Raw genomic sequence first — 22,298 nt, 5'->3', positions numbered from 1 at the left:
ATTTATTTGATCTTACGACCAGCGGGAAACCATTATAGCCTCTTACCAACTGATCAAAGGGCTTATTTGTTTGTTATGCGCAAATTTTTAATACATTGATTTACCATTTTATATATTTTTCCCAAAAAAAAATAATTAAAAACTTCGGGTTTTCCAGTTCAGCCCGACCGGTTAGACCATCCGGTTAAATCCAGTACAACAAGAAGTTTAAATTTAACTGAATCTTATCCCAAAGCCCACAACTTTGAAAGCCCAATTTGACGATCGATCCACATTAGTAGTACTATCTCTCCCTCCATCACATCACACCCATGACCCACCCACCACCAAAACCAAGTTTTCGCGCCACCTAATTGTATATATATTGATTTTCCCTCCCAATTTTACATTTACAGTCTGAAACCCTAGATCGGCATGGAAGAACAAATTAGATCTGAATTCAAGAAGAACAACTTTGTTCTAGTTGAAGAAGAAACTATACTTGAAAAATGTAAGTATCATTTGCCCTACTAATTCATATTGAGTACTTTAAAGTTTAAGTTTTGTGTAATTAATTAGCTTTGTATTTGAGAGCAGGTCTTACGTTTTGTATAAATTACAAATTAAGTCCTTCAGATCTTGTTTCCAGCTGGGATTTATATTCTATCAACAGGTATTTTTAGTTTACATACAGTTTTTTTTTATACGTATAGCTAATTCACATTTGAATCTGCACCATGTCAATGTTATTGTGTTTGGTATTTTTTTTTATTTTTATATTGTTTATGAATCAAGGAAATTATAGTTACTTTCAGTTGGATAGTATCATCTCTGTACTGAAAACCAGACCAAGCCCCCAACCTGCCAATTATGGGTCTTAGTGGATACCTTCTTAGGTCAACCGGTCTCCCCAAAGCAGACACAATCCTGTTCACCCCAAACCAAATAAGTTAACATTCAACGCAACACATACCATCGATCTTGTCTCGTTTTTCGTCCCAAAAGCACCAACCCCATACCCGATAAGCCATCCTCAACACAACAGCAACAACAAGACCCAATCCGTGAGCAGGGTATGGGGGAGGTGAGCTGTAGATAGTCTTACCTCTACCCAAAGGTAGAGAGGCTGCTTCCGTAAGGACCTCCGGCCACAAAGAGGTGAAAGTCGAAAAGTGTAAAGAGTTTAGTTACCATACCCGATAAGCCATCCTCAACTTGGCCCCAAAAATGCGGTCTTGGGATTTGTTTTTTTTTTTCTGCCATCTCTGCGTACAAATAACAAATATGCAGTTTACATAGTTGTAACTTGTTAGTATGGTCGATAATAGTTTCAAGCGTTCGGGGCTTGAGCTGCTAGTTTTTGTTTGTCATTTCCTTTTTTACTTGTATTACTAAGAACAACCATAAGGTTGGTGTTATATACTTTTATATCAGTGAAAAGGAAATCATATGTAAGTAAAAGCATTGCCATGCTGCAGTTATAGCAATTTACATCATTATATGTCCATTAATCAATGTTGCCAAAATTTTGAATTGAAGTCGACTGGGTAATAGCAGCTAAACCACAGTGATTGTTAAATCCGAAAACCCTTAAGGAAATCATAGGTTTTACTAATTAATGGAGGGTTTGTGTTTTGCATGTGAAATTAGTATTGTAGTGGTTGCTGTCTTTCCTGCTAGTGCTAATATACACTTGGTAAGGACTTTCTAAAATTCCAAATAATAAAGCTACCATGCTCACATCTTTCTCAACTAAAAAGCTAAATTTACATTTGAGGGGATTTAATTAACGCTGAAAAATGGTGAAGGTATATTATGAAGTATTTGTCATTTCATCTTAATAATCAATGGTTTATGGGCCGTCATTTCATGAAGTAATCTCTCTACGACTCTACCCATAGGGAGAGGCATGACTGCACATCCCATCTCTCCATACACTGCCCATTGTGGGATTGGGTATCTTTGCTGCTGTTATTGTTGTTGCTTAACATCCCTTTCAACATTATTTGGTAGCATTGTGCTGTCTTAACTGGATTTTTATCTTTATTTTGCTCATCTAAAGTATCACGTGATTGAAGTTTATGTATCATACCACTCACTAATGAGCACAATCCTCTTTAATGTCTGCTATTAACATGTTGATGCTTTTGCCTATTAGATTTACCAAGGAAGTATACCTTTGATTTAAGGGTATATTGGAGGGATTAATGTCTATTAAATGTTAATATATCTCTCTTCTTTTGACAGGCAACTAGAATTAACAGTATCCGATGCTCATATGGATGCATTTCGACAGCAACTACAAAGTGAACAGAAACAAGCTATTATCGAAAAGGAGCAAGAGCTCCATTCATACACAGATGTCACCATGTGAGCTTTCTACAAGTTCGATCTTGTGCTTCTTCATTTATTGGTTTTTTTTTTCTTTTTTTCTGACATTATATGGACTCACGTTTTAGCCTATTTTTTATCTGGTTTGTGAAACATCACTTCCGAGTCTAGTTGTGAATTCTACAGAAGAGAAAGTATTAGATGCAATTAACTTTTCTGCTTGATACATGAGCTTCAAGTCAAAGTCACCCATCTGTCCCTTTTATATATTTGGAATCTAATGTTGCCTGAATAATTCAATTTTCTTTCTGAGAAATATATTTCACATTAATAACTTCTATAGGATAGTACGAACACAAAGTTCTATATCATCAGTATAAATCAATAACCAGAAACTGTTATCACAGGGAGGTCGTTGTTGACGATGAAGATGATAAAGAGGTTGTCCCTTCATCTCCAGAAGTACAAAAAGTTGTACAGTTGGAGTCATTTGATGCGACACCACTAACAAATGGGAAAATGCATTCCTTGGGGAAACCATTGGATCTTTTGACACCCTTTGGGCAACGGAAGGACAAGTTTGTGGTACACTCTACTCTTACTAGCCTACCCACAGTTCAAGATATCAAGAAGGAGCAGGGTGAGGATAATTCTGATGATGATGTCATCAAGAGGGTACAACCTAGCGAAAGGTGTTCGCTTGAAGTTCATTCTTCCCAACCTGCATCTGGATGCAAGTACATGTATGACAGGATAGAAGACAAGGTATTGTCACTGTTCCATGCATTTGATTTCTTTTGGTTACCATGTTCATGCTCATACCACTAACTTATTTCTCTTTGGAAAATAGTTCAATTGCCTTGAAGATAGAATCGTGAAATATTCAAAAGCCCTTGCTGCATCTCAGCTTTTTGAGGAACTTGTGGATCCTTCTGTTGCTTCACAAGTTAATTTTTTCTTTTTTCTAGTTGATCTGTTTATTGGTTCTTTTGAGTTCGCATGGTTCTTAGCTATCATGCATTCCTTTGTTTTGCTATCGTCCTTTTAGAAAAGTATAACTGCGGTTGGCATGATTTGCTGTGATGAAGAAGGTCGTTTAAAGGAAAAACCAATTGTACTTCAAAGCAGGTATTATTTTGAGGTGCTTCTTTGTAGTATATCATTATAGTGTATCTGTAAGTTCTGTTTAATGATTATTAGAGGTGAAGAAATGGAGCTTTTGAGCATGAGTCAAACCAGGATCACACCAAAATAGTTTGACATTTTTTTGCGAGTCAAAGTGGCCCGGGTTGACACGAAACACTCATTGATCAAGCTATTTAACTTTTGCATAAACAATTATTGTGTCAAATATGATTACAGAATTATATTGTTCAACAGTAATGTAATAATTAGAAAAATTGTTTGAACGTTTGACACCCTACGCCGAGAAACACCCTGTTTTACCCCCTTTTTTCCCTGGTAATCTTGTCAATCTATTTGCTTGATCCATTATAAATAAAAGATAACCTGGATCGGCCCATTTTTAGTAAATGAATGAAAGTTTTCCCCTTTAACGAGATATTCATATGCTTTTGGTAATTTCTTTTTAATGAAAGTCACTTTACTGCTAACTCTGGTTTTACCTCTTTTAACAGTGTTGAGCATTCTGGAGGACAACGTGTGCGACTTGACTTGCAGAAATTGGACCAGTTTTCCATTTTCCCAGGCCAGGTAGCTAGATAGAATATGGAAGTTGATAAGGGAAATACAATTGACATAAGCTCAAGATAATCTCATAAGATTGCATTTGACAGGTGGTGGGTGTTGAAGGACATAACCCAAGTGGCCACTATCTGATTGCAACAAAAATTATTGATTATGTACCACTATCAGTTTCTGATGATGGAAATCCTCGTCAAACAAAAAGACAAGCCTTGGATCAGGATAACCAGTCTGCTGACTCGCCTGATGTACCATTGGATCTTTCATTGGTGTGTAAGCCTGTTATCTACAAGACTATTTGCACAAATAGGTAATCAACTATGGTCCAATATGTGCAATAGGTAACCATTTTTTTCACCGGACAAATTACTTTCAATTTCAAAAGTGACCGAGCTTTCAAAAATTCCAATATAAGGTAACTTGTATAAGTTACCCAGTCAAAGAGATGATGTGGCAGTAACTATGATCTTGTTGACTGTTTTGACGTCCTGAGAAACAGGTGGTCATTGTGATTCTTTTACCATTGAAGGTTACCTTAAATAGAAAATTTATTAGGTTCAAGGGATATTGTGGGTAAACAAGCTGGTTACTAGAAACAGAAATTGGACCGAAGTTGATTCTTGTTATGTAATTCACTTGATTATTTCTTATACGAAGAGGGTACCTCTTACATGTTACGTGGGCATTTTCTGATTCGTTTTACATGTCTCTTTGACCAGATTATTGCTTCGGGTCCTTTTACCACAACTGATAACTTATATTTTGAGCCTCTATCTGATCTTCTAGCATATGCACAACGAAAACAGCCTCAATTACTTGTATTGGTGAGTTAGCACCCTTCAATAATATAATATGTTAAAATTATTTTCCAGGAACTAAAACAGTACTTGAGTATTTGGCAGTTAGGGCCGTTTATAGATTCTGAGCACCCTGAGATCAAGAAAGGAGCTCTAAATAGGACATATGATGAATTGTTTCGTGTTGAAGTTCTTAGAAGGGTAACCTCTAAAAAATCATTTTCTCTGTGTTTAACCAAGCTCTATTTTGCTGCTTTGTCCTCATTCTATATATTTAACTTATCTCCAGCTTCAAGATTATGTGGAATATATGGGTTCAGCTTCGCGTGTGTTGCTTGTGCCATCTGTACGTGATGCACACCACGATTATGTATTTCCTCAGGTGATTTGTAGTTCATGAAATAGTTAATAAAACATGAGGCAAAAATAGAAAATTTGGTACTAGAGAGTTAAGCGTATTGTATCTTCTGATCTGCAGCCAGCTTTTGATATCAAACAAGCTGATTTAAATCATCAGGTACAATTAGCTGTCTCTCAAAAGTTATTAAAGATTGATACTTTTGCACTCAATGCCATTTTGCCAAGCCTCATGCTTTTTTATTCTTTACACAGATTACTTGCATTACAAATCCAGGAATCATTTCAGCAAATAAGGTATTTGATGAATTCTCTTCATGATATCAAGTCAACCATTCTTCCTAATCACTAAGCCACAAGTTCCTGCAACTTTAACCTTTCATCTTCCTGGAGTCCCATTTTACTTGTTTAAAGCCCACATACATTGTTAGTTAAGATGTCAAGTTGGCATTGTAGACATATTACACTGTTAGGTAACCCGTCCAAATTGGTTTGGGCTTTTTTTTTTCTTTTTTTCTTTTTTCACTAAGCAATTAATAACAAATTATGCGTCAATTATTATTAGAAAAATGATATCATTATCATGACAATTAGTTCTTTGAATAAATGATTTAGGATGTTGTATGCATTAAAAATATACTTCAGGCGACTTTCAACCTTTTTAACATATATAACTCATTTGGCATGCTTCTTTTAGCCTAATATTTTTAAGAAGTAGATGGGTTGAAATTGTCACATCTTAGCATTATGTTAATATAGTAATTTCTCTGAATCTATAGGTGAAGGTAGGTTGCTGCAGTGTGGATGTGTTGAAACATCTTAGCACTGATGTAGTCTCACGGGGCATCAAGAATCGCATGAATACACTAACGAACCATCTCCTGAGCCAACGCAGGCATGTTTCTTAATGTGACAAATAAAGTACTCATTCTTTCCTTTAAATTTACTTAATGTTTTTACACCTGTGAAAACAGTTTTTATCCACTATACCCGCCCGCAGAAGACACTCCGTTGGATTTATCTCTCTCCCCAGAAACTCTTCAGATGTCGCTCATTCCAGATATCCTCATCGTCCCTTCAGATCTCACTCAGTTTGTCAAGGTAGTTTTATCTACAAAAGAAAATCACAATTTCTAAATCTTGTAAATGCCTTTTGATTTCCCATTTTCTTTGGTCTTGACATTGTTGATATTAGAGGTGGGGGGTTGGGTAACTTGTCGAGACAGGACTGGTCAAACGGATGGGTTCCCTTGAAACGCTCTTTTGTTGAATCTATCTATAAAGAGAAAGACATACTGTATCACTCTAAATTTTTAGCCTGCTAACCCTATAAGATGATGACCTGTAATCCATGTATACTCTTGCTTCATCTCTATCTTTTTATTTTGCCATATTAGTAGTATCTTGTTTTTAGGAGGATGGGTTATGAGAATATCATCGGTATTACTCTTTTATACATAATTTTTTATTTTAAATATGATTTACAACATGAATCATGAAATACTAATTTAATCCTTGAATAAGCATTTTAGTAGATTATGATCATTGTATGCAGTAAACTTACACTTTAGGCAACTTTTAGCTTTTCAGTTTTATCCATTTCACCTGTTATAATTTAATGAATTGTTATGACGGGTCAATATATCCACACACACACACACACACACATATATATATTTGGTCAATCCATTTTGAGAGAAAATATCTTGTATTCATAGGTTTTGAGCCTTGAGGGAACAAGCGACGGAGAAGAACAAGTGAAGTGCATTGGTGTGAATCCAGGAAGATTAGCTAGAGGTGAAGGAGGTGGTCATTTTGTAGAACTTAACTTTCATGGCCACCCTGAATCTTCTTCTGCTTCTGTCATTCGTATATAAATGACACCTTGAGCAAAACCATTTGAAAGTCAGCTTCGGTAGCAAGACCCACCAAATTACTCAGCATCTCAACGTTCTTGCAAGTTAACAATGCTGATTGCTGAACCGCTTCCAAGGGAACTTTTTTTTTTTTCATATGCAACAAAATTAGTATCAAGTTGTAATTAATATGTACCATGTTGGGTTTACATTGACTGTTTTTAAATCCATGGCAACATGTTAGCTTATAGTGTTTGTATTTCCAATTTCATCATCATAGTATGGTGCTAGTTATATTATCTATGTTATCTTAGTTAAATTTACGAATGGTTTATCTTATGTATGTGATCTAAAAAAATTCTGAGTTGTAAGTTTTGACTTGTATTCCTGTCAAGTTTTTTCCATTAACATTGGCTGACCCTCAGACATTATTTTATTCATAAAACCAACATAACCGGGATTTGTTTTCTCTTTCTCTAGCTCTAGAATCACGTCAAATATATATGATGTGAATGATATATCATTTATTATCAAAAAAATTTGTTAACATAATGATGAAACTTTGAAGCATATTTAGTTAGTATCTATCTCTGTATGCGCTATAGCCTGTAGATGCAAGTAGTGTATATTATCCATTAATTAAAAAGGTGTCATCTTGAAAACCATAAACAAAAAAATGCCATCAAAACCCTCTAATCTAAACACGCAAGTGCTATCAATACTAGACAAAATCAACCACCTTAATCATCTCAAACAACTTCAATCATATCTCATCACCACAGGCCATTCCCAACACCAGTTTTTCTCCTTCAAACTTGTCAGATTCTGCGTACTCTCTCTGTCCAACCTCAGTTACGCTCGCTCAATCTTTACTTCACTTGTTTCACCCAATGTCTACCTTTATACGGCCATGATCACAGCTTATTCATTGTATTCAGACCATGATTCTTCGCTCTCTTTATACCGTGATATGGTTAGAAAAAAACAGCCGAAAGTTAGTCACTTTATATACCCACATGTGTTAAAATCTTGCCCCGAGGTTTTAGGGTATAATGGTACGAAAATGGTGCATGCCCAGATTGTTAAAACGGGTTATGGTGAGTACCCAGTTGTGCAAACGGGTTTGATTGATGCGTACTCGAGGTTTATTGAAGATATCGATGTTGCACGGTTACTGTTTGATGAAATGTCTGAGAGAAATGTTGTGTCTTGGACTGCGATGATTTCAGGGTATACTAGAGCTGGGGATATGGTGAATGCGGTTGAGTTGTTTGAACAAATGCCGGATAGAGATACACCGTCTTGGAATTCGATAATAGCTGGGTGTACTCATAATGGGATGTTTTCGGAAGCTGTTAAGCTTTTAAGGAGGATGATTTTGAATGGAATGAAACCTAATTTTGTTACGGTTTTATGTTCACTTTCGGCATTTGGACATATGGGTATGTTGCAGCTGGGGAAATCGACTCATGGTTATATACTTAGAAACGGGCTTGGTCCTAATTCTCGTATTGCAAACGGGTTGGTTGATATGTATGGAAAATGTGGGAGCTTGAAAGAAGCAAGAATAGTTTTTGATGAAACGTCAAAGAGAAATTTAACCTCATGGAATTCCATGATTAATTCTTACGCACTACATGGCCAAAGTGAATCAGCACTAATGGTCTTCGAGGAAATGATGCAACAAATTATGATACCAGACTCTGTTACATTTGTAGGGTTATTAAATGCGTGTACCCATGGTGGTTTAGTCGAAAAGGGTCGTTCTTTTTTCAAATCCATGGTTAGTGATTTCAATATCGAGCCTGACATTCATCATTTGGGGTGTTTTATTGATCTTCTTGGTCGAGCAGGCCAATTTGACGAAGCAATGGAAGTTATAGCATCAATGAAAACCCCACCTGACGAAGCAGTATGGGGTTCTCTGCTAAACGCTTGCAAGATTTATGGCCAAATGGATTTGGCTGAGATCGCAGTCAAGAAACTAATTGAAATCGATCCCAACAATGGCGGATATGGCACGATGTTAGCCAATATATATGGAGCAGTAGGGGAGTGGGATAAGGCAAGAGGGGTATGGAGAACATTGAAGGAGCAAAAGGCTTATAAGATACCAGGTTGTAGTTGGATTGAAATGGATAATCAAGTTCATCAGTTCTATTCTACTGATGATTCTCATTCTAAAATAGAGGACATACATTTGACCCTGGAAAGCATATTTGGATTCTCTGATGAAAACATATTTGATCATCATATATTGCCACTTATTACAGGTAACCCTTGACCATGGATTTTTAAGCGTATATATGATTTTGATATCTGTTGTAATAGCTCTAGATATAGGATCAAGTTTTCAGCTTTAAATACAGGATCAAGCTTTCGACGAAAGTTATCAGGGTAGATGCTTGCTTTTGAGTTAAGAAATCAGATAAATTCAGATCATTTGCAGAAGTTTTGACGTCTTATACGTTATGCAGAGTGAGTTTGGAATAGCAAAGATTTGTATTGATGGTTTCATAATTACATAAGTTAATTAAAGTAACATCATGTTCTTTCTTTAGTTTGTCCTCTCCATGACATCACTTATTCATCTGTAATTAATAAAATTTTCTACTAAGTAATTGATTTTATCATTTCAAATTAGATAATCACTTTCTTTTATTATCCTTTTTCTTTTAACAGCGTACGAGAATATAATTTATCGATGGAGAAACCTATCCTCGTTATATATAATGAAGACTTCTTAGCTTCATAACTTTCGAAAATGTGTCAATATACTTGTCCACCTCTACTAATCAGATCGATTGTTTAAAAATTTGATATATGTGGCTTTGAGAAAATGGCATCCAGTTTCCTTTCCTTGGAAGCTATGTTATCATGTAACAATAAATTAAAATTATATATGTATATATTATAATGAATATTTTGTGGAGAACCTTAACATGCTGATTGAGACCAAAAATTGGAATCAGTGTTCAAGTATATTATACATGAACCTGGCCACATCATTTAATATCCCTTCTTTGGTTTCTATTACTCAATAGAATCAATCAATCCATCATCATTTCTCTTACGTTTTGCATATATATTCCATACATCTTTTATTATTATTACATATACACGTACACACCTGCACATTCTATAATCATTAAGAATTAAGGCAACAAATAAAACAAATAAAGATGAGAACGATGGGAGAAACAATGATGTCAGGAGGAGGAGGATGGAGACAATTACATGACACGGATTCATCATCATCATCATCAAATAGTAATGATAATGATGATGTTCATATAAATTATCCTCTCATTTCCGCTCTTCTAGCTTTCGTTGTCGCTCAATCCATCAAGGTCTTCACCACCTGGTATGCATGTATCTTCTTTCTAATTCAGATGCGTTTAAATTAATTAATGATTTGTGATTTCCTTTTTTTGGTGTACATTTAGAAAACATGTCAAAACACATGTTATCTTTTTCGTTCATGTGTAAATGGTATAGACTTTTCACATGTGAAATAAAATGTAATTTTGTGGTTAACAACCTTTTTTGGTTTATCTTTGCCCCAACATCACTGTTCTAAAATCATGGTAGTTCTCGCAGTTTAAGTTTTTTGTGGTTCTTGTTTGAACTTTACATTATATATGTGTTTTTTATTTGAAAGATAGTTTAGCAAACCATTTGATATTGTTACATTTAAAACATATTATTAACCTCTTAATGAAATCAGAAGCACACTTTACATAGATTTCAGCTTCTAAGTGAAGCATCATCTTGTATCCGTTTGAGTTTATGCAATTTACTATATTGTTATAGCTGGGTTTAAATTATAATACCTTATCTTTTGTAGTATTTTCAATCGATCAAGGTAACATTTTGTATCTAGCTAATAGATCAACAAGTCATTTATGATTATTTCATGTTGGCTTGTTTGAGTTCGAGGTTTTGGATGAGGACTTCGGTTTTTGTTTTAATATATGTATACACACACACACACACATACACAAATTTTTCAAGGTTCATGATATATTTTTCTGATTTAAAGATAGTTTATGAAAACTGTTGATAGCTTCATATTACTAAATTCGAAACAAAAATGCCCTCGGATGAATGAATCTTTGACATTAAATTCAACATCTGCTTGGACTTTAACATTGTATAAGTTTCATCTAGTTCATTTCATTGTTAATTAACTCAAAAAGTACTGGTTGCTCATCCCCCTGTCTCTGGCCGCTACATATATAGCCCGCATAATTCTACATGTTATAAATTTTTTTATGTCCTAATAATCATATAACTATCGTAGATATTCAGGTATAAGGAAAAACGTTGGGACTTAAAGCAACTTTTGGGATCAGGTGGCATGCCATCATCCCATTCTGCTACCGTTACTGCTCTAGCTGTTGCTGTTGGTTTTCACGATGGCATTAGCGGCACCACATTTGCAACTGCTCTGATATTAGCTTGTGTTGTATGATCTTTTATTCTCTCTCTCTTTAACGTTTCAATAAAGTTCCTTTCGTTGTCTGCTATTTTAAAAAAAAAAAAATTTTGAGCAGCAAAATAATGGCTTTATTGATAATGACCATTCTAGCAAGGTGCTAGAGGTCTAAGTTACAAACATACAAAAACAACAAATCTAGACTTCATGCAATACAATAGACTAGATTCATCCCGAACACATTGTCTGCTATTGTTTATGATATGCATCTTCTAGAATATATAAGCAACATGGAATCTGGAATTATCAAAAAAGATAGATAATTACTTTTTAAGTTTGCACACTACAACATGGGGATGTTTGAAGCATGTGCTTGTGGTGGTCTCTGCCTAATTAATGACAATCTTTCTGTATGATTTTGCATGATTGTGCTCGCAGCTTTAGGAATAACTGAAGCCCAATTACTTTTTAATATATGCGCATTTGATGAAAGACATGTTCTTAGGAAAAGGCTGATATAAACTGGAACTTTGCATGAATGATGCAATTATAACCCTTAATGTGTTATGAAATGTGTGTCAGGTAATGTATGATGCAACAGGTGTAAGATTGCAGGCTGGACGCCAAGCAGAGGTTTGATTCCCCACTCCCTCCTTGCATGCATTGGCATGCCGATGTCATGTGTCCGTGTCCTTGAAATGGCTATAAGTAGAGATAGCAAGATGGGTGGGTTAAAATGGTTGGATAAAGGTTAAAACAACTTTGAGTTTGAAACTCTTTCTTTTATAGTTTAGGCAGAGGAGGAGTGGGTTGGCTTAACCTGTAAACGCCTTATTTTTTTTGTTCCTTTTTTAGTTACGCTTCGAAAGCAATATTGATTGGTGACCTATTTTATTATTGTAAAATTAACTTTATCTCTTTATTGCAAATAGGAATTTTAATTGCTCTTTCTTAGGCAAATTGTCATTATGGTTAATATTATGGCAATTTGTCATAGAAGAAAAAGGAAAAATCGGTTTGAACCGGCTCCAGATCTACCAAAAATCCGACCGAATTTCGAAAAATGGTTCAAAGGCAAAAACCCGGCCATGATGGAGTCAATCTCCCGACTGGCTCTCAGTTCAACCGGTTCAACCAATCGGGATGACTCGAGTTTTATAACATTGTCTAGAATAACTTTTTCACATCATAATCTACAAAATTTCAGGTTCTGAATCAAATTGTATATGAACTTCCTGCTGAACATCCCTTATCTGAGACAAGACCACTACGTGAACTTCTTGGCCATACCCCTCCCCAGGTCTGTTTTTTTGCTTCAAGTTTTTGGTCTTCAAAAATCTACAATATTGTTGGACTTGAAATTCAACAATCCTACCTTTTGACATTACCTATGTAAGAGTCGCTCTTGATTTATATTGCAGGTTTTTGCTGGTGGATTGTTGGGCTTCTTTACAGCAGCATTTATTCACTTAATCTCACATGCCGATACCTGACTTGTGCTCGGTACGGATGATTAACCAGTGTTGTGGTTCTCTATAAGACACACATAGATGCATTCATGACTAGACATTCTATAGCATAATAAGAAGATAAGTTTGTTTGAAATTTAGCCTTACTAAAAAGACAGATGTATTATCAATCATTCATCAGTTATACAAACAACTATGATGTTTAACTAGTTCGACAAAAAAAGATACCTTCCAAAAATGTGTAATAGCATTCTAGTGTTTGATATCTTATGTCATGTCAGGATAAGTGGGCATGTTGCTGGCATGAAGATGAATGTTTGTCTAATTAACCTTTATTGTACATTTGTAAATCGGTGCTGTACTACATATAACAGATATAAATTGTCTTTTTGGCAATTGACCCTAATGCCTTGATTCTTTTGTTCATTCCTTCTTTTAATGTAGATTGTAAATAGTAAGAGTAACTTCTAACTATCTTATACAATAGATCTAGTACATTATATTTTTATTGTCGTTGACTCATGGGTTGAATGGAAAATGATTAATTTTTCTAAAAATTTCCTATGAATCTTCATAAAAATGACAAGTAATTACAAAGTTTTTTTTTATTAATTTCATCTTTTGATTTGTCAAATGTCATGATCTTGTAGTTAAAAGATTAATTAGGAGGATATATCATTTCCTATGGTGAACTTATATGTACATTTTTTTTTAACGACCAACTTTTATTAAATATGAGATAATCCTCAGCAAGGTACCAAAGAAGATTATGCATACATTTTTATAATTTATAACAGTTTTAAAGGTGGTTGTTAGCATGCATAAAATGAAACACTCAAATGTCTTTTTCCACGGGTTTGGATCTCAATACATCAACGGTGTATAAGGAATGTTGAAATATAGACAGTTTTATCTCTACCAAAGTAAAAAGACTGCTCTTAGGTTCTATCTAAATGATAGAAAAGAACCTCCAACCTTTGCATCGGATGATGATTGAATCTTTGACCTCTGTCTCTAAAGGTAAAAGTGTTAACCACTTGATCCAACGATACTACTTTAACTAGTTGATTTTTATCAAAATACATTAAGTGCAACTTATCCTAAAACCACTTAGATCAAACTTAAAAGCAAACACTAGCGTCGATCCACGTGATAAGATTATTTTGTGAAGAAAAGAGATAAAAAAAACATAAATGGCATATGAAATGGTCCAATCAAACAAGAGATAAAAAAAAGAGAGAGACCAGATAGAGATGGTTTAATTAGTCAAAGTTAAGTTTATAAAAATTTGTTTGTAAAAAGTTTGTAAACAATCTTTATATTTTCCATTAATTATTTATAGTAATATTTTTATTTAAATATCGATAAATAAATTTTAGTAGAATATGAATTTACAAAATCCTTCCCCCCTTTCAATATATCTGTCCCGCAATTTTCTTGCTAAAATATTTTTCGTAAATAAAATCACCGCCATTATCCAGCAACCACCCCATCGGTAATCGTCTGCTTAGCCTTCAACTTTTTGCCTTTTTCCCCTAATTATTTGTATCATGTTTTTCAATTTCTAGGTATTCGTTATTCATAGCAAGTATTAGAAAAAAATTGAGATTGCTCTATTGGATACCTAATATTAAATCTGATTTTCTTTATTATTCTTATTATCATATTATATTTCCCAACCTGTGACTGATATATATAATCTAGGTTTAGGGTTTTAGAATTCAGTGAGTATTTTGTGTATAGATATAGATACGAATCTATGGCCGCGGGAGACTACAATGAATTTAGGGAGAGTAAGGCTGATTTTCATGTATCCATTAACAAAGTTAGTGTTTCTAGAGAAGACAATGATCGCAGTAATAATACTGACGATAAGAGGGGCCGGAACCGGGTGGTTCGGGACAGGAGTAAGGTTAGGCAGAGGGATGTTAAAGATAGGGAGTTAAGCAATGGTTACCGTTCTGATACCGGTAGGAGCTATTTGAGAGGTAGTGGTGGAGTTAGAGGTAGGGAACCCGGTGAGGTGTTTAGTGATGAGGGTATTGGTTTCGGTAATAATGATAAAGGTGTTAAGGTAGAGGAAGTGCTCCGTTCTAGTCCTAGTCCTCCGCGTAAGATAAGAAAGTTCTCGCCTATTGTTTGGGACAGAGATGAAAAGGAAATGGGTGTTACTTTTAAGAGCAAGTCACCCGACTCTGTTCCTCTAGATGTTGTACATAGTTCTACCTTAGAAGTTGATAAGCTCGAGACTGCAGGACGTTTTCCAGGTAATACTCGTGTTGATATTGGGTTACATGATTCTAATGGTTTTGAAGTCGATTTTGGTAGAGCTTCATCCCGTGTTCAGAATGAGAATGTAGACTTGTCTTTTACATCTGTGAGGGATGAGAATCTTGTGTATGTTCAGAATGCAGGGAAACCAAAAGACGAAGACTATGTGGTTGCTCCCAATATAAGGTCATCACGATGGGCAAATGATGCCGATTCCCCAGTCCATGAAGGTGAAGTTTCTGATGCGTTAGGTAATGATGGGATTAAGAAGCGGAAATTGCGTCGCTGCTCTGTACCTCTTGGTTCGGGAAAGCAAGTGTTGAGTGCGGATATAGGGGAGCATCATAGAGAAGGCGCCGAAGGAAATAGCCCACGACCGCTTGAGTCCCTTGAAAATGGCTGTCACATTAGGTCTTTTAGTACTGACGATCATCTTGAGAAGGATATGGTGAGGAAGGACTATCCGGAAACATATGAGGATCTTGGTAGTGATGGATCTAGTGTTAGCCAATCGTATACCGATTCCGATAGCGACTCCGACTCTCATGGCACACCACGACAGGTTCTACCTCCTCAAAGAATTGTAAATATGCTACAAGGTTGTAGAAGTGTTAATGAGTTTGAGAGATTGAACAAGATAGATGAAGGCACTTACGGGGTTGTTTACAGGGCTAAAGATAAAAAAACGGGAGAAGTTGTTGCTTTGAAGAAGGTGAAGATGGAGAAAGAAAGAGAAGGGTTTCCTTTGACATCCCTGAGGGAAATAAATATCCTTCTATCCTTTCATCATCAGTCAGTGGTAGATGTGAAGGAAGTGGTGGTTGGCAGCAACCTGGACAGTATTTTTATGGTGATGGAATACATGGAACACGATCTTAAGGCACTGATGGAGACAATGAAACAACCTTTTAGTCAGAGTGAAGTAAAATGCCTTATGCTCCAGCTTTTGGAGGGAACGAAATACCTTCATGACAATTGGGTTCTTCACAGAGATTTAAAGACATCAAATTTACTTTTAAATAATCGTGGTGAGTTGAAGATTTGTGACTTTGGATTGTCTCGCCAATATGGAAGCCCTTTAAAACCCTACACTTATTTGGTAGTGACTCTTTGGTACAGGTCAGCATCAGTACTAGTTAAATTTCACGTTTTTGTGTTGTCTTATTTGATTTCTGACCTTTTTTATTGGCACTGGTATCAATTCACATTTTTGTGTTGTCTCACCAATATTATTCTATTTAATTTGGCTTCATAGTGTTATCCTGTTATGTTTCGTCGATCTTACTTTGCTGGTTTACTCTTTTTAGGGCACCAGAACTTCTGTTGGGATCCAAACAGTATTCTACTGCGATTGACATGTGGTCATTGGGATGTATCATGGCTGAATTGTTGTCAAAACAACCATTATTCAATGGGAAAACGGAGTTTGATCAGCTTGACAAGGTAATTTTACCATAGATGTTTGTGCTCCTTATTCAAGAATTGACAACACTGTATGTAAGTCTCAAAATCTCAAGTATAACTACCCCAGTGGTAGCTGTGGTATAATTTGGTCTACTGGATCACATTTAAAATGGAAGCCTAGTGCAAGGGTATATTGGCTGTTTGGCTACGAGTCAGGTAGCTTTACTAGTTTATGAATATCCCATGTGGGTTTTCCCCCGATGGTGTTAGTGAATCTTTACATTTTTTTGGGTTGAGTCCAAGTTTAACTTGAGATGTCTACAGCAAATCATCATAAATAAGCCTCACTCACCATCTTAATTATCAGAAACAAGTATGGCTGTTGCCCTCATATTGCAGTGCATCAATTGAACAAAATGAGCAATTCTTTTGGTTAACAACCTGTCTAAATATTTTGTATTCTTGTTTGGCCATTGGTATTGAATTGTGTCAACCTTGCAGATTTTTAAAACCCTTGGTACACCAAATGAGATGATTTGGCCTGGGTTTTCAAAGCTTCCTGGAGTGAAGCCGAACTTTGTTAAGCACCAGTAAGTGTTCCATTTCTTATATTAGGAAGTTTTCATGTTGAATATAAAGTTCACATTCTGTTTTTTGCCTGTTTTCCCAGGCTTCTAGCTTTGGGTGATTTTCTGGTCTGGCTTTTTGGCCTTTATTGGTGTAACTGATTTTCTGTTTCAAATCTTTCTTGGTTTTATTGATCAACTTTTTATTCTCCTCAGGTATAATTTATTACGTAGAAAATTCCCTGCAACATCTTTTACTGGATCACCAGTTCTGTCTGATGCTGGATTTGATTTGCTGAACAAACTTTTAACCTACAACCCTGAAAAGGTACCATTTGATGATGATATACAGTCAAAAGGTATCCACTATAAACAATATTATGGAATATGTGCAGAGGATAACAGCTGAAGCTGCTCTTAACCATGAGTGGTTTTGTGAAGTCCCTCTTCCGAAGTCTAAAGATTTTATGCCTACTTTTCCTGCTCATCATGCACAGGACAGGTATCGTAGCTGAGCATGGTGAACATGCGATATACAGTTAAACCTTTATTCTTTGGTCTAATCAGATTGCTACTTATTTCAGGCGCACACGCCGGGTGATGAAGAGCCCTGATCCTTTAGAGGAGCAGCGTAGGAAAGAGCTGCAACAAGCCAAGTTTGGGACAGGTGGTTTGTTTGGCTAAGATAAGATGCTATGAAGAATTTGATCTTGTGCTGTTTTTGGCAGGCCCATTTCATTATCTGGGTGTGAAGAGATATCTACTTCCGCTTCCTGTCAACATTGCAGGCTGACTTCTTTGTGCAAGGTGTGGCATAATGGCCTTGCTTTTGCTGTAGGGGGGAATTTATACTTAGAAATTTGTCGGTGTAACAACTTTTCTGTTTGTGTACTGTAAGAGATTCATTTATTTGGATTTTAATTTCAGAAGGGCCCTTTTTTATTACTTTCATCTTAATCTTTGTATTGTGTTTGCAAGAGGTGGTTGGTGTTGCATGGAGGGGGCATTCTTAGCTTTTGATGGAGTGTCTAACTTAAAGTTGTGCATTTTGAAGGTAATACCTTAAATCTAATATACTTGTAGTACTATTGATGATCAGTATCATTTTCTTCCAGCCAATACCAATGTCATTACTAATTTTCTAATGTAGATATTTGTATATTACTTCTGCTTTGGTAGTTACTGTTTGGTATCATAGATATCACTAAAGTGTGTACTGTTGAACAACACATTAATTTAAAATAATGATGAATGACTGCATGTGTACCGTGTTAACAATAATTTTAGTATTGGTTTTGTGCAACTATGTTTCTTCCTTTTTCAGTCTGTCCCCAAATTGGAATCCAGTTTTGGTTCTTAACCATCAAACACTAAAACTTATCTTTGAAAGTTTACATAAGGTCCATTTTTAGCTCTAGAGAAATGATTAATAAGTATAAGCTAGCTATATGAATTACGTATTACTACAGAATAGGAATATACACTTTATTTTTCTTGGGGGGTGGAGGTAAGATTAAGGATGTGATCTGAACATCTCCCTGTAATATTACTTCAGGCTTGTTGATCCTTGAATCATTGTTTCATACTTCCATGACATTGTTTCTGAGTACTCTATCTATTTATTCATATTTTGGTCAAGTATGAGAAGCTTCTGTATCAATAAATTATATCTATCTGCAACTCTCAATGCAATATTAATTAAGCAAGCTCATGAGATTGCCTGTGCACCCAGAAACCTTTAAGATTGCCTGTGCACCCAGAAACCTTTAAGATTGTCTGTGCACTTTATGCTTAAATTGTGTGTGATGTACTAAATTGAAGTTTCATATTCCACATGCTGAATACCTGTCTTTAAAATTACATTTTAACCTGCATCTAGAACAATGGTCTCCCTTAATCAACAAATTTCGTACAGGATTCGGTTTCCATATAAAAACATGTGGTTACCTCAACATAGTAGAGATCTCACGTAAAAAATGTTTGTTTGTATTAAAACATTACTCCCATCACTATTTTTAGGATGTCCCATGACATGCACTTGCATCTGAAACACCTGATCTGTTCAGTTGTGAGAAACTATCTTTTGTAGCAGTTTTTGTATAACAAAAAATTTGTAATTGTTAGTTGCCCCTCTGAAAGACACTATAAAAAATGTGACAAAATTGACATATTTGTTTTATTTATTCTTTTTTATAACTCAATATCATCACAACTGACTTGCAATCGTAACACTTGAATTACCCAATTGATGTTGTGATTGTTGGCTAGATGGTTAACAACTGATTTGGTTAGGTTGTGGTTTTACCCCATCGCCCATGGAAAGGCTTTCTTAGTTTTCTAAATCCATGAAGATCGCAGTATGTTTAAAGTTTAAGTTGGCAGTTTAAGTATTATTGTTTGGCAAGTAAAGGATCCTTTTTCTTTTTTGTTGCAAACTGTTGAATCTGGAGTATTCATTAGCAGGCTGGATTTACACTATATTCTTGAGATTGTATCTAGAAGAAAAGAAAAGAAAGAAAGATAAGTGATGAAAAGCTCATGTTTGACCAAGCAAAGTGAACATTCTTTCTTATCAAACATTTATTGTGCTGCATGCCTGCATCCCTACTTAGTATTTGAACTGAAGATATCTTGTAAAAAGGTATAATGAGATGAATCATCGCTACTCACTAGATTGATATTGGATGTTCAGTTTATAGGGTATTTATCCAGAAGTGGTATATGATGCATGATTTTTGAGGCCATGTTGAAGTGTGAAGCTCAAGGAAATGATCTCTACAGGTTCGAAAATGCTTATACTTAACATTATGAAGCTTATGCAGTTTTATATAGGAAGTATGACGAGCACAAGGATTTAGATTCACAGTGTGTATAATATGGCAGTAGACTGATGGCCAAGGGACTCTGAGATCATACTTAGGCTGGTTCCCATAGTATAAAGTTTGGCGCTGGACTCAACTGTATGTACATATAATTGAGACTCTATCTGATGTCAGGAAGTGTGGTCATTTAGGCATGTTTTATATAGAAAGACATGGACACATTAACTGCAATGTGCTGTGTTGACAGTTATGACTTCTATGAAGTTAGTGTATAATTACTTGGGATACTGTGGAAACGAATTGGAAAGCCAATCCTATTCGGATGCTACTAGTATACGTGACAAGTGACCTCTGCACTGGCCAAGTATTATGGCGTTTTGGATTATCGCCTGGCGATACCTTAGCGTTCTCCAGCCCATTCCACACGTGTGCAGTTTTTTTAGCTTGCCTTCCCGCTATGTTTACTTTCAGTTACTTGGTTTCATACCTGCTTTGTTAAAGGCAATTATGCCCCTCTTCGCTAGACATCACCCAAAACCAGCTGCTCCATTTATCTTTTAATTGCTTCTAGAGATATCTAAAATAACTTCCAAATGAAACTTAACTGTTTTTATAAGATTATAACTGGAAAAAAGTATTGTTTATTTAAATGCTTGGCGTAAAAATGATTTGTGCCTTTTTTTTTAATAATGTCGAAATAATATTTCTTTTTCATCAGCAAAGAATAACTCTTGATTATGTCATTGTGTGAATTGGGTATCAGCACGGTATATCATCAAGGGAACAAGCACCTGAAGTGCAAATGTAATATGATTTCTAAAGGTATCATCAAAAGGTTTTTCTCTTGTATGGTTTGCAAATCGAGATCTTTTATAGCTTCTATGTTCTTCCTTAGATTCGTCTCTAGTAAGTTCTCTTGAATAAGTGAAGATCAGTTCAAGCTCATAACAGGAATCCATCTGACCCTCCTTTCAGTTAACAAAAAATTTGTCGTCGTGTTTGCTTTTGTTATTTTCAGTAAAAAGGAGCGTATCAAGAACATCAGGTATGGAACCCCTGTTGCCACATCTGCAGCACATCACTTACCCTCCACCACTATAACACCAAAAGTCCAGGAATCTTCATGTTATGGGGATTCCGTGTTATGGTTCCGGAATAACTCCTAATCACTTTTCCCCAATAACAAAAGTGGTGAGTGGAACTGTGGAAGCCAATCAACATTTGATATCCAGGACAGGGGGGCCAATGATGTTGAGCACCAAGTCACCTCAAATTTTACTTTTGAGTTCTCTATAGCCTATAGGAGTCCTTTATGAAGAAAGTTGACTGATTTGTCTGTCTTTCACTCTTTGTAGACAATGAGTTATTGTTATGCATAACTAATTAAAGGTGGCAAATGGCAATCAACATTACCCCTACATGTCTTGCATAACTTCTACGAAAATGAGGCCATGATCGATATCAAATGAGGCAGTGTTGGGAGTTGGGGATGCTTAGAACTGGGTGGCAACCTATAAAGTTTATCAGTTGTGAATTTTAAGGTATTTATTAAGGAGAATCAATCATGATTTTATGGTCTTTGTGAATGATAACAGGTTATAAGATCTTGTATTGGTGATGTATCAAGCCATAATGGAGTAGTATTGGGTTTGGACAACATAGAAGCAGATCAAAACCAACAAACCTAACCTATTATTACTTTTGAGGTCTCCAGGATCATAACCGACTCAGATCCCCTCCAACAAAATGTGAATCAACTCCAACAAAATAATATCAGATGATCATAAAGCTGTCAATGATAGATTCTATATGCAGTAAAATTCTAGATACATTTAAAGATCAATTGTACCCCATTTACGATGATTATAGTGGACATGACAGATTTGACACATTAGATAACGGGAGGTGTCAAAAAGTACCACAACTTCCAGTATATATGTCACTATAGTAGGCGTTAGATGCTTGTATACCTATTGCAACAGTTGTATAATGGGGATGTGTGAATAAAAAGCTGTGATGTATCTGGTGGAATGAGCTGCAAACCTCTTTTAAAACCAGTTCACTTTCTTACAAAATACATCGTTTCTAGCTTTTCAATACCACTAAAATGTTTTACACAATCAAAGATCCATTAAAAAAAAAATGATAACGACAACCCTAAGATCTGTTACTAACAACTTATTACATGTTTAAAAATTTGTAAATTATATATTAAAAATCGCCCCTTGAATTTCAACAAAGTACAAATTTTAATGCACCCAATTAGTCTTTAAAGACAACCTTAAGTATTGTCAACAACAAAAC

The 22,298-nt window shown here is 35.5% G+C and overlaps 3 protein-coding genes across 13 annotated transcripts; all 3 read left to right on the top strand.

The window, feature by feature from the left end:
* Window positions 1-167: 167 nt before the first annotated feature.
* LOC122579321 (DNA polymerase alpha subunit B) lies at window positions 168-7,363 on the top strand. The gene is made up of 16 exons (XM_043751473.1): window positions 168-490; window positions 577-652; window positions 2,227-2,349; window positions 2,718-3,075; window positions 3,161-3,256; window positions 3,359-3,438; window positions 3,948-4,023; window positions 4,107-4,283; window positions 4,734-4,838; window positions 4,917-5,012; window positions 5,101-5,193; window positions 5,290-5,328; window positions 5,424-5,465; window positions 5,948-6,063; window positions 6,143-6,269; window positions 6,887-7,363. The coding sequence occupies exons 1-16, from the start codon at window positions 415-417 to the stop codon at window positions 7,043-7,045; spliced, it is 1,839 nt and encodes a 612-aa protein (XP_043607408.1). The 5' UTR covers window positions 168-414; the 3' UTR covers window positions 7,046-7,363.
* Window positions 7,364-7,672: 309 nt separating this feature from the next.
* On the top strand, window positions 7,673-13,337 carry LOC122580466 (pentatricopeptide repeat-containing protein At1g33350). 3 transcript variants are annotated; one of them, XM_043752736.1, is made up of 6 exons: window positions 7,673-9,297; window positions 10,238-10,388; window positions 11,336-11,492; window positions 12,045-12,095; window positions 12,670-12,762; window positions 12,884-13,337. In XM_043752736.1, the coding sequence occupies exons 1-6, from the start codon at window positions 7,701-7,703 to the stop codon at window positions 12,953-12,955; spliced, it is 2,121 nt and encodes a 706-aa protein (XP_043608671.1). In that variant the 5' UTR covers window positions 7,673-7,700; the 3' UTR covers window positions 12,956-13,337. The 3 variants fall into 3 exon arrangements, with proteins under 3 accessions (XP_043608671.1, XP_043608672.1, XP_043608673.1); XM_043752737.1 differs by lacking the exons at window positions 10,238-10,388; window positions 12,045-12,095; window positions 12,670-12,762; window positions 12,884-13,337 and having other exon boundaries at window positions 11,336-11,457; XM_043752738.1 differs by lacking the exons at window positions 10,238-10,388; window positions 12,045-12,095; window positions 12,670-12,762; window positions 12,884-13,337 and having other exon boundaries at window positions 11,328-11,424.
* Window positions 13,338-14,388: 1,051 nt separating this feature from the next.
* LOC122611234 (cyclin-dependent kinase G-2-like) lies at window positions 14,389-22,069 on the top strand. Of its 9 annotated transcripts, none has more exons than XR_006325490.1 (9): window positions 14,389-16,321; window positions 16,510-16,645; window positions 17,108-17,196; window positions 17,389-17,500; window positions 17,568-17,674; window positions 17,757-18,065; window positions 18,151-18,226; window positions 19,636-19,953; window positions 21,590-22,069. XR_006325490.1 is itself a non-coding variant. In XM_043784222.1 (6 exons), the coding sequence occupies exons 1-6, from the start codon at window positions 14,691-14,693 to the stop codon at window positions 17,854-17,856; spliced, it is 2,175 nt and encodes a 724-aa protein (XP_043640157.1). In that variant the 5' UTR covers window positions 14,389-14,690; the 3' UTR covers window positions 17,857-18,117. The 9 variants fall into 9 exon arrangements, 1 of the variants encoding a protein (XP_043640157.1); XR_006325489.1 differs by lacking the exon at window positions 21,590-22,069 and adding an exon at window positions 20,056-20,644; XR_006325491.1 differs by lacking the exon at window positions 19,636-19,953.
* The last annotated feature ends 229 nt before the right edge of the window (window positions 22,070-22,298 follow it).

The sequence above is a fragment of the Erigeron canadensis genome, chromosome 8, assembly GCF_010389155.1.
Source record: "Erigeron canadensis isolate Cc75 chromosome 8, C_canadensis_v1, whole genome shotgun sequence".
NCBI classification, from domain to species: domain Eukaryota; kingdom Viridiplantae; phylum Streptophyta; class Magnoliopsida; order Asterales; family Asteraceae; genus Erigeron; species Erigeron canadensis.
This window is presented reverse-complemented; position numbering and strand designations above follow the sequence as displayed.

Excerpts from the sequence above, each read along its gene's own strand:
- LOC122579321 (XM_043751473.1), top strand. The coding sequence starts at position 415 with ATGGAAGAACAAATTAGATCTGAATTCAAGAAGAACAACTTTGTTCTA. Across the intron at positions 3,076-3,160 it reads ATGACAGGATAGAAGACAAG|TTCAATTGCCTTGAAGATAG; the intron begins GTATTGTCACTG and ends TTTGGAAAATAG. Across the intron at positions 3,257-3,358 it reads ATCCTTCTGTTGCTTCACAA|AAAAGTATAACTGCGGTTGG; the intron begins GTTAATTTTTTC and ends TCGTCCTTTTAG.
- LOC122580466 (XM_043752736.1), top strand. The coding sequence starts at position 7,701 with ATGCCATCAAAACCCTCTAATCTAAACACGCAAGTGCTATCAATACTA. Across the intron at positions 9,298-10,237 it reads TATATTGCCACTTATTACAG|GAGGAGGAGGATGGAGACAA; the intron begins GTAACCCTTGAC and ends CAATGATGTCAG. Across the intron at positions 12,763-12,883 it reads TTGGCCATACCCCTCCCCAG|GTTTTTGCTGGTGGATTGTT; the intron begins GTCTGTTTTTTT and ends TTTATATTGCAG.
- LOC122611234 (XM_043784222.1), top strand. The coding sequence starts at position 14,691 with ATGGCCGCGGGAGACTACAATGAATTTAGGGAGAGTAAGGCTGATTTT. Across the intron at positions 16,646-17,107 it reads AGTTTGATCAGCTTGACAAG|ATTTTTAAAACCCTTGGTAC; the intron begins GTAATTTTACCA and ends TCAACCTTGCAG. Across the intron at positions 17,675-17,756 it reads GCTCATCATGCACAGGACAG|GCGCACACGCCGGGTGATGA; the intron begins GTATCGTAGCTG and ends TACTTATTTCAG.